The 11,502-nt window shown below is 41.4% G+C and overlaps 1 protein-coding gene and 1 non-coding gene across 2 annotated transcripts; both read left to right on the top strand.

The window, feature by feature from the left end:
- The first annotated feature begins 3,076 nt into the window (after nt 1–3,076).
- Nucleotides 3,077–3,180, top strand: LOC127741951 (small nucleolar RNA R71). The gene has a single exon (XR_008003138.1). It is a non-coding gene; the product is annotated as a small nucleolar RNA R71 (small nucleolar RNA).
- Nucleotides 3,181–10,225: 7,045 nt separating this feature from the next.
- LOC107465735 (uncharacterized) lies at nt 10,226–10,810 on the top strand. The gene has a single exon (XM_016084701.1). It carries the CDS (start codon nt 10,226–10,228, stop codon nt 10,808–10,810), a length of 585 nt encoding a protein of 194 aa, XP_015940187.1.
- The last annotated feature ends 692 nt before the right edge of the window (nt 10,811–11,502 follow it).

Genomic DNA, 11,502 nt, shown 5'->3' with positions numbered 1-11,502 from the left:
TTCGTAGTGGTATAATTTCGTTGAGCATCATTGAGGACCTTGCTGGTATAGTATATGACATACACCAAATTTCCTTTTCTCTGTCCTAACACTGTCACTACTGCAAAATCAGATGCGTCACACATCAGTTCGAATGGAAAATTCCAACCAGGTGGGGTGATGATAGGAGCTGAAGATAGCTTCTTTTTCAAGTTTTCAAATGTGAGCATGCACTTCTCATCAAAGATAAATGGTGTATCAGATATAAGGAGATTGCTTAAGGGCTTGGATATTTTTGAAAAATCTTTAATAAATCTTCTGTAGAAGCCAGCATGCCCCCAAAAAGCTTCCAATTCCTTTGACATCACTTGGTGGAGGTAATTTTTCAATTAGCTCCACCTTAGTTCTGTTTACCTAAATACCTTGGTTTGAAACTTTATGGCCAAGGACTATTCCATCTGTCACCATAAAGTGACATTTTTTCCAATTCAAGACCAAATTGGTCTCTTGACATCTTTTTAATACCAAGGCAATATGATTTAGGCAATTAGGGAAGGAATCTCCGATCACTGAGAAGTCATCCATGAAGACTTCAATGTACTTCTCTATCATATCTGAGAAGATGGAAAGCATGCAGCGTTGAAAAGTTGCCGATGCATTACATAGCCCAAATGGCATGCGCCTATAGGCAAACACCCCGTATGGGCAAGTAAACGAGGTTTTTTCCTGGTCTCTTGGATTAACTACTATTTGGTTATATCCTGAATAACCATCTAGAAAAGAATAGTATGCATGCCCTGCAAGTCTTTCTAGCATCTGATCCATGAAGGGAAGTGGGAAATGATCTTTTCTTGTGGCTTCATTGAGCTTTCTATAATCAATACACATCCTCCATCCTGTGACAGTTCTTGTAGGGATTAGCTCATTTCTTTCATTGGGTACCACAGTGATTCCTCCTTTCAGGACCACTTGGACTGGACTGACCTATGGGCTATCCGAAATTGGGTAGATTACTCCTCCCTACCACAGCTTCATGACTTCTTTCTGTACCACTTCCTTCATAACTGGGTTTAACTTCCTTTGGGGCTGAATGGAGGGTTTGGCATTATCTTCCAATAGTATCTTGTGCATGCATATGGCCGAACTGATTCCCTTCAAGTCAGCAAGTGTCCAACCAATGGCATCCTTATGCTTTCGTAAGACTTGAAGCAACTTTTCCTCTTGTTCTTGGCTGAGGGCTGAATTTATAATCACTGGATAGCTTTTATTTTCTCCTAAGTATGCATACTTGAGAGTGGGTGGCAGTGCCTTTAGCTCAAGTTTGGGTGCTTCTTTTCTTTCATCCTTCCCTTCTAGTGTGCCTTGAACATGCATTTCAGCTGTTGCAGCCTCTTCGCTTGATGCTTATTCCTCTTCTTCTATTAACTCCTCATGTTCCTCTTCAAGAGTTTCTTGCACCACAGCATCCACCGAGTCCAAGCTCATGCATTCTCCTAATGAGTCTCGTGGGTAACTCATGTCCTTGAACACATTGAATACCATTTTCTCCTCATGTAGTCTAAGGACAAGTTCGTCCTTTTGGACATCAATGATGGCTCCGGCGGTGGCTAAGAATGGTCTTTCCAAGATGATAGAGGTCTTAGCTCCTTCTTCCATGTCCAATACTACAAAGTCTGCCGGAAAGATAAAGTCTCCCACTTTCACCAACAAGTCTTCTACTATCCCGTGAGGAAACTTGAATGATCGGTCTGCTAGTTGCAGGGCCATTCTTGTTGGTTTGGCCTCCTCAATCCTCATTTTCCATATCATTGCTAAGGACATAAGATTTATGCTAGCTCCTAGATCACATAAAGCCTTTTCCACTGTGATTTCCCCTATGATATAAGGGATTTGGAAGCTCTCAGGGTCCTTCAATTTCTGGGGTAATTTGTGCTGGATGATGGCACTGCATTCTTCGGTGAGTACTACAGTCTCACTATTTTTCCAGCTTCTCTTCTTGGTCTTCAACTCCTTCAAAAACTTGGAGTAGAGTGGCATTTGCTCTATTGCTTCAGCAAAGGGTATGTTGATTTGTAGTTTCTTGAAGATTTCCAAGAATCTTGAGAATTGGTTATCCTCTCCCTTCTTCTTTAACTGTTGGGGGTATGGAGATTTTGAGAGGCATGGTTTGAGTGCTTCACCCTCTTGATGTGACTTAGGAGTGGAGACTCGAGTTTTCTCTTGTCCTTTTTCTTCTTCATCCAAATTCTTCTCTGGCGGTTTCTTGTGGGTCTCCCTCAATTCCTTTCTATTTCTGAGGGTGATAGCTTGACATTCCTCCCTTGGCATTGAATTAGTATTACTGTAATTGTTGTGGCCAGGGGCTTGCTGGAATAAGTAGCCAATTTGTGTCTCAAGTTTCTTGATAGCAGCATCTTGATTCTGCATATTGGATCGCACTTCTTCCTGGAAAGCTTTACTATCTTGAATTTCCATACATATGCTTTCAAGTAGAGTCTCAGTCTTGGAAAGTCTATCTTTGGTTGGTGATGGTGGGTTGAGATTAGGTGGTTGTTGATAGGATCCCTGTGAGGGATGTTGGTGAGCTGCATTGTTGTTGGAATTGTGGTTGTGGCATCTCTGGTCTAGACCTTGGTCTTGTTGATTTTCCCACCCAAAGTTTGGGTGGTTTCTCCAACCAGGATTGTAAGTTTTAGAGTATGGATCATGGATTTGTCTGGGTGAGTTTCCAACATAATTAGCTTGTTTTCAATCACCTTCTTCCCCTACATTCACTCCTTCTTGAGCGGGTAAGGAGGTGATGACTGCTGCAGCTTGGTGTCCTTCCACCTTCTTGGTGAGATCTGCTAGCTGCTTGATGATCATCTTATTTTGAGCCAGCAATGCATCTATGTGGTTCAGCTCCATTACTCCTCGAGTGTTGCTTCTTTCAGAAGCATAAAAGTAGTCATTCTCAGGTACAGTCTCAATGACATCTATGGCCTCTTCAATGGTTTTCTTTTTGTTTAGAGAGCCCCCAGATGAATGGTCTATAGCTTTCTTTGACTCATAAAAAAGTCCTTCATAGAAAATTTGATGTTGAACCCATTCATTGAACATGTATGGTGGGCATCTTCTTGTTAAGTCCTTGAATCTCTCCCATGCCTCATAGAGAGTCTCACCATCTTGTTGCCTGAAAGTTTACCCCTCAGCTCTCAGCCTGTTAATTCTTTTAGGAATGGTAGAATCTTGCCAAAAATTTATTCACCATATCTTCCCAATTTGTTAAGCTCTCCTTTGGGAAGGACTCCAGCCACTTGGATGCTTTGTCCCTGAGTGAAAAATGGAACAAAAGTAGCCTATAGACATCCGGGTGGACTCCATTAGACTTCACAGTGTCACATATTCTCAGTAAGGTGGTTAGATGTTGATTGGGATCTTCTTGGGAACTTCCTCCAAATGAGCAGTTGTTCTGAAGAAGGGTGATGAGCTGGGGTTTTAATTCAAAGTTGTTGGCATGTATGGTGGGCTGTTGGATGCTGCTTCCACAGTTTCCTGGGTTTGGATTGATGTAAGAGCCTAGAACTCTCCTCTCTTGCCCAGCATGATTCACAGGGCCTTCTCTGGCATGGTTGTGAGCTTCCTCTTCATGGTTATTTTCCATGTTCTCCTCCTTGTTTAGTTCAAAGTACTCTTCCTCTTCCTGAGCACCAACAACTCTTTTCCCTCTTGCTTCCCTCCTTGATCTATGGAGGGTCCTCTCGGGTTCTAAATCAAAGGAAGTTGAAGCTCCGCATCTTCTTCCTGTCATACAACTAACAGAGCACACAGCAAGAAATTAAATGAAGTGATTATTCTTGTTAGAGTGATTGTTAGTGTGAGTGGTGCATATTATCAAACAGTTAGTGGGTTAGTGAGCAGAATTGTAGATAACAACAAAGAAAAAAAAGAACACAACGAGGGGTGAAGGGATGAGGAAGGAACTAAATAAACTGAAGGTAAACGACTATATAAAGTAAACAAACAAAAGGAAAAAAATGCTCAATCTAGTGAACTTCCAACTTAATCATTGTTGATACAAAATTAATCTCCTGCAACGGCGCCATAAACTTGATGCATGAAAACTTATCTCTCAACAAATTTCCGTTCGGCAAGTATACTGAACTGTCGTCAAGTAAAATCTCACAGTAGAGTGAGGTCGAATCCCACAGGGATTGATTGGTCAAGCAACTTTAGTTGGAAGAGTATGCTAGTTGAGCTAAACAAAATGTAGTTGATATTACAGGAAATTAAATAGATGGAAGGTAAATTGTAGAAACTAAAGTGCAGAATTTTAAATGGGGATTTGGGGAGATAAGCATGGAAATAAATGATAGAAAGTAAAGAGAATAGGGAAGATCAGAAATAGGGAATTCATTGGGCTCAGGAGATGTTGCATTCTCTGGATCAAGTTCATTTTCATCTCTTCCTCAATCAATTCATCTATTGATCTCCTTGGCAATCTTAGGTGATTGGATCCCAATTCCTTGACAATCCAATCTCTCTAAGCTTGAACAATTGCCCAATTCCTTGATTTAATTGCTCATGGGAAGAGATGAAGTATGGTCACTGATTATACCACATGTATTTCCAAATCAAAGTGTTGGGAGGATTACATGTCACTATATCCGCCCAGACCCCAATTTGGTCCAACATGAGAAAGCATTTCTAGCATGATCTCCTCATCCCTTTTCCAAGGCTCTGAGGAGATCCAATTATGGAGAGTTTCTTTTCCAAGACAACTAACCAATTGAATTAAGATTGAAAGCTTTCTAGCAAATTAAGAGAGTATAAGGAGGAAGAAGAATGAAAACTATAATTGATCCATCAAAGTACAACAGACCCCCCTAACCCAATGAAAGGGGTTTAGTTGTTCATAGCTCTGGGAATGGAAAATGGCAAAAAAGAATACATGCTTCACTAGTAAAATGCAGAAAAGTAAATATACAGAGGGTAGTTCTCCAAAATGCCAAAAGCTCCTCTATAGTTCAAAACTACTCCTATATATACTACTCTTCTTGATCTTCCAGTGAGTTCTTCAAGTCTTGGATGTGGGCCTTAGATCTTGAGTTGAAGCAGTTACAATCTTTAGTGGGCCCAGCTTGCAGAAGAGTGTGAGTTAGGCATGGGCGTTAGTGACGTTAACGTTAAGTGAAAATGTGGGTGTTAAAACGTTAGTGGCAATCACCTTTTTCACTAACGTTCCAACCCCAAAATAGTCCACGTTAACTTCAACGTTAGTGGCACTAACGTTGCCTTATGATCCTTCGCAAGCGTTATTGGGAATCACCTTTCCCAATAACGTTGCCTTGTGCCCCTCTTTCCTTACGTTAGAGTTCACATTAGTATAACTAACGTGACTCTTAACGTGGGTATGCCTATCTTCGAGAGCGTTAGTGACACTTACCTTTGTCACTAATGCTCTAAACGTCCCCCCTCCCCACGTTAGCGATCACATTAACTAGGTTAACGTGGCCACCAACGTGGTAGTGAATGCCATCTCCAACGTTAGTGACAAAGGTGAGTGTCACTAACGTTGGCTCATCAATCTTAGCTCCACATTAACTTTCACATTAGTGGTCTTAACGTGACCACTAACGTGGGCAATTTAGCTTGATCCAACGTTAGTGACAAAGGTGAGTGTTAACGGGACTCTAAACGTGGCCAATTGCCAACTTTTGGAGCGTTAGTGGTGTTCACGTTTACCACTAACGCTGGAGCTTCCTCTATCTCCATGTTAACTACCATGTTAATGTAGTTAACGTGGCAATTAACGTGGGCTTATGATGGCTTCGCAGGCGTTATTGATGCCAGGGCATTTTGGCCAGTTTCACTGACTTTTTTTTTACTGTTTTTAAGGTAGTTTCATGCATTTCCTTAGGAAATAAGCTAGTTTTGGGTAGATATTCACTTACACCTTGATTCAAGCATACTTTATGCATTTTACATGATTTCATGAGGATTTTGCATGAGATTAGTAACAAATTGTATGTTGTATTACCCATGACTTGGACTAGAACTTTGATGCACTCTATTGCTTGATTTCAGGACCAAACGAAGCAAGGAAGAACCACTTAGCAGTCACGTTAATCTAATTAACGTTACCACTAACATGGAATGGGAGGTAACTTGCAAAGTTAATGAGAAAGGTGATTGCCAATAACGCTCTCGAAGCCATCATCGCCCACGTTAAGAGTCACGTTAACTAAGTTAACGTGAACTCTAACGTGAAGAATGGACTTTGAGCCAACGTTAGTGACACTTAACATTATCACTAACGTTGGCCAATGATCATAAGTGGCCACGTTAGAGTCCACGTTAACTTAGTTAATGTGGCCTCTAACGTTAAAAGGGGGAAAGGAAGCCAACATTAGTGACACCAAACATTGTCAATAACGTTGGCCTAAGGAGCAATGTACCACGTTAACTCCCACGTTAACTTGGTTAACGTGGGAGCTAACGTAAAGAGGCAAGGAATGTCGACAACGTTAGTGACACCCAACATTGTCACTAACGTTGGAAGCACCCACAAAACCCCCAAAGAGCCACGTTAACTTTCACGTTAACTTAGTTAACGTGGAATCTAACGTTGATGAGTGAAAGATGAGCCAACGTTAATGACATTCAACATTGTCACTAACGTTGGGGATGGCTAAGAATGGCCACGTTAGAAGCCACGTTAACCTAGTTAACGTGGACTCTAACGTGAGACATAGGGGCACATTGGAACGTTAGTGACAATGTCAAGTGTCACTAACGTTCTCGAAATTTGGCAAAGCCACATTAGAAGCCATGTTAACCTAGTTAACGTGGACTCTAACGTGAGACATAGGGGCACATTGAAACGTTAGTGACAATGTTGAGTGTCACTAACGTTCTCGAAGGATGGCAAGGCCACGTTAGAAGCCACGTTAACTTAGTTAACGTGGGGCTCTAACGTGAAGCAAAGGGGTACATTGGAACATTAGTGATGATTTTAAGTGTCACTAACGTTCTCGAACTCATACTTTCACTAAAACGTTAATACCCCTAACGTCCTGAGCTAAAGTCTCTACCCACTTCACATTTTCTCTCTGCAAGTAAAGCCAAGCCCAAATGAAGAAAAGAACTGCTTCAAACTCAAGATCCAAAGGCCCAAGACTTGAAGAACCAAATAGAAGCTGAAAAGAGTAGTATATATAGGAGTAGCTTTGAATTATTAGAGAGTTCGGGAGGTTGGAAGGAGAGCACTACTCTCTGTATTTTACTCTGCTCTTCTAGTTCCATGATGTATTCTCCATCTTTGTTTTCATTTTCTAGAGCTATGAACAACTAAACCCCTTTCATTGGGTTAGGGAGCTCTGTTGTAATTTGATGGATCAATACTAGTTTTCATTATTCTTCTTCCATCTTTTCTCTTGATTTTACTTGAAAGCTTTCGATCTTCATCCCATTGGGTAGTTATCTTGGAAAAGGAGCTATTCAAACTTGGATCTCTTCTGAGCCTTGAAAGAGGAATGAAGAGATCAAGCTAGAAATGCTTTCTCATGCTGGACAAAATTGGGTTTGGATGGATATGTGACTATAATCCTCTCAATACTTGATTTGGGAAATGCATGTGGTATAATCAGTGACCACACTTCATCTCTTCTCATGAGCAATTGACCAAGGATTGGCTATTGATCAAGATTTGAGAGATTGAATTACAAGAAATTGTAATTCAATCAATTAAGATTGCTAAGGAGATCAATGATTGCATTGATTGAGGAAGAGATGAAAATGAACTTGATCCGGAGAATTGCAACATCTCCTGCACCCAATGAATTCCCCAATTCTGATCTTACCCATTCTCTTTAGTTTCTGCGTTTACTTTCATGAGCAAATACCCCATTCCCATTTACAATTCTACAATTTATTTTCAGTCATTTACTTTCAATCCTTTAATTCTAGCATTTACTTTTTCTGTTATTTACATTCCCGCCATGTTATTTGCTGCAAATCTCCACCTAAATTCTGAATTTGCTCAACTAGAGCCTTCTTCTAATTAAAGTTGCTTGATCAATCAATCCCTGTGGGATTTGACCTCACTCTATTGTGAGTTTTTACTTGACGAAAAATTCGGTACACTTGCCGAAGGAAATCTGTTGCAAGACGATTTCCACCTACATCAAGTTTATGGCGCCGTTGCCGGGGATTGATTGTGCATCAACAATGATTAAATTAGAAGATCACTAGATTGAGCATTTTTGTTTTGTTGATTTAATTTTTTGTTTTGAGTAATTTACTTTCTGTCTTAGTTAACTTCTCCCCTTCCCCATTTACTCTTTCGTTTTCTTTGTTATATACCCTTCATTTTGCTAACCCACTAACTGTTTGATATATTGCATCACTCACAACTAACAGTAATTCTGATAGCAATACTATCTGCACATATTGTTACTTGTTTGTACTTGTTGGTTGTATGACAAGGAGAAGAAGCGGGGCTTCAACTTTCTTCGATTCTGAACCAGAGAGGACCCTCCTCAGATTAAGGAGGGAAGCAAGAGGAAAACGTGCAATCGGTGCTGAAGAGGAGGAGGAACACTTTGAACTAAACATGGAAGGCAACATGGAAAACCAACATGAAGAAGAGGCTAATAACCATGGGGGAGGAGGTAGAGCAAATCATGCCCGGGAGGATAGAAGAGTGTTAGGCTCTTACATCAATCCAAACCCAGGCAACTGTGGAAGTAGCATTCAGAAACCCACCATACATGCCAACAATTTCGAGCTAAAACCTCAGCTCATCACTATTGTGCAGAATAATTGCTCATTTGGAGGAGGTGCTCAAGAAGACCCGAACCAACACTTGACCATCTTATTGAGGATTTGTGACACGGTGAAGTCCAGTGGAGTACACCCGGATGTCTATAGGCTGCTCTTGTTCCCTTTTTCACTCAGGGACAAGGCATCCAAATGGCTTGAATCCTTCCCAAAAGAAAGTCTGACAAATTGGGAGGAGGTAGTGAATAAGTTTTTGGTAAGGTTTTACCCCCCTCAAAGGATCAATAGGCTGAGAACTAAAGTGCAGACGTTCAGACAGCAAGATGGGGAGACACTTTATGAAGCTTGAGAAAGGTTCAAAGACCTAACAAGGAGGTGTCCACCAAATATGTTCAATGAATGGGTGCAGTTGCACATCTTCTATGAAGGCTTGTCATATGAATCAAAGAAGGCAGTAGACCATTCCTCTGGAGGATCATTGAACAAGAAGAAAACCATTGAAGAAGCCATAGATGTCATTGAAACTGTAGCTGAGAATGACTACTTCTATGCTTCCGAAAGAGGGAACACTAGAGGAGCGATAGAGCTAAACAATGTAGATGCTCTGCAGGCTCAGAACAAGCTCATTACCAAGCAGCTAGCTGACCTCACCAAGAAGATGGAGAGGAACCAAGTGGCAGCAATCACCACCTCCTCAACAACCCAAGAAGGAGTTGAAGAAGAAGCAGAGGGTAACCTTGAGCAAGCTAACTACATAGGGAATTCACCTAGACAGAACCATGACCCATACTCCAAGACATACAACCCTGGATAGAGGAACCACCCAAACTTTGGGTGGGGGAATCAGCAAGATCAAAGCCAAGACCAGAGACGTTACAACTCCAACAACAATGCAGCTCATCAGCAATTCACACAGAGGACATATCAATACCCCTACAACAACACTTCTCCACACCCGTATCAAAAGCACAACAACACCTCTACTCCCAATCCACCATCAATTGATGACAGACTCTCTAAGCTTGAAACATTACTTGAGGGAGTATGCAAAGACGTCCGAAACAGTAAAGTATTTCGAGAGGAAGTGCAGTCAAACATGCAGAATCAAAAGGCTGTCATCAAGAAACTGGAGACACAAATTGGCTATCTATTCAAGCAGCTTTCTAACTACAACCTTTGCAATGATAACAATTCAAGCAAAGAGGAGGAGTGTCAAGCTATAACACTTAGGAGTGGAAGGGAACTTAAGGAACTCTCCCAAAAACCACAAGAAGAAGGCTCAAATGAAAAGGGAGAAGAGCAAGATGGAGTTTAAATTCCCACTTCAAGTACACAAAAAGAAAAAGGGGTGCTAAAACTGAACATCTCAAGAGCTCCATATCCTCAGCAGTTAAAGAAGAAAGAAAATGACAACCAGTTCGTGAGATTCTTGGAAATCTTCAAGAAACTATAAATCAACATACCCTTTGTTGAAGCAATAGAGCAAATGCCATTCTATGCTAAGTTCCTGAAGGAGCTGATGACTAAGAAGAGAAGCTGGAAGAACAATGAGACTGTGATACTAACCGAAGAATGTAGTGCTATCATCCAGCACAAACTACCCCAGAAGTTGAAGGATCCTGGGAGCTTTCAGATCCCTTGTATAATAGGGGAAATCACAGTAGAGAAGGCCCTTTGTGACTTAGGAGCCAGCATCAATTTGATGTCAGTAACAATGATGAGGAAGATGAAGATCAAGGAGGCTAAACCAACAAAAATGGCCTTACAACTGGCAGACCGATCGTTCAAGTTCCCTCATGGCATAGTAGAGGATTTGTTGGTGAAAGTAGGAGATTTCATATTCCCGGCAGATTTTGTAGTGTTGGACATGCAGGAGGAAGCCAAGACCTCCATTATTCTGGGAAGGCCGTTCTTGGCTACTGCTGGAGCTATCATTGATGTCCAAAAAGGTGATCTTACCTTGAGATTACACAATGAAAAGATGACATTCAATGTGTTTAAGGCCATGAGTTACCCGCCAAAACAATTAGGGGAATGCATGAGGTTAGACACACTTGAAGAAGAAGTGTAGGAGTGTTTTGAAGAAGAAGAGCATGAAGAGCCCGAGAGATCAATGGAGGAGGAATATATATCAAGTGAGGATGTTGCAACAGCAGAGAGTCATGTTCAAGATGCACCAAAGGAAGAGACTAAAAAGTCAGAGGCACCCAAGGTTAAACTCAAAGCATTGCCAACCACTCTCAAATATGCCTACCTAGGAGAAAATGAAAACTACCCAGTGATCATAAGCTCATGCCTCAGCCAAGATCAAGAGGATGAACTACTCAAGGTACTGCGGGAGCATAAGGACGCCATCGGATGGACCCTTGCTGACCTGAAGGGAATCAGTTCAGCTATATGCATGCATAAAATACTGTTGGAAGATGATGCAAAACCATCAATTCAATCCCAAAGAAGGCTGAACCCAATCATGAAGGAAGTGGTACAGAAAGAGGTTATGAAGCTTTGGCAGGGAGGAGTGATATACCCGATCTCAGACAGCCCTTGGGTCAGCCCCGTGCATGTTGTGCCCAAGAAGGGAAGAATCACTGTAGTTCCCAATGAGAGGAATGAACTGATACCTACAAGGACCGTCACGGGATGGCGGATGTGCATTGACTATCGGAAACTCAATGAAGCTACACAAAAGGATCATTTCCCTCTCTCATTCATGGATCAGATGTTGGAAAGACTCGCAGGACATGCTTATTACTATTTTCTTGA

This window comes from Arachis duranensis, chromosome 9 (genome assembly GCF_000817695.3).
Source record: "Arachis duranensis cultivar V14167 chromosome 9, aradu.V14167.gnm2.J7QH, whole genome shotgun sequence".
Classification (NCBI taxonomy): Eukaryota; Viridiplantae; Streptophyta; class Magnoliopsida; order Fabales; family Fabaceae; genus Arachis; species Arachis duranensis.
This window is presented reverse-complemented; position numbering and strand designations above follow the sequence as displayed.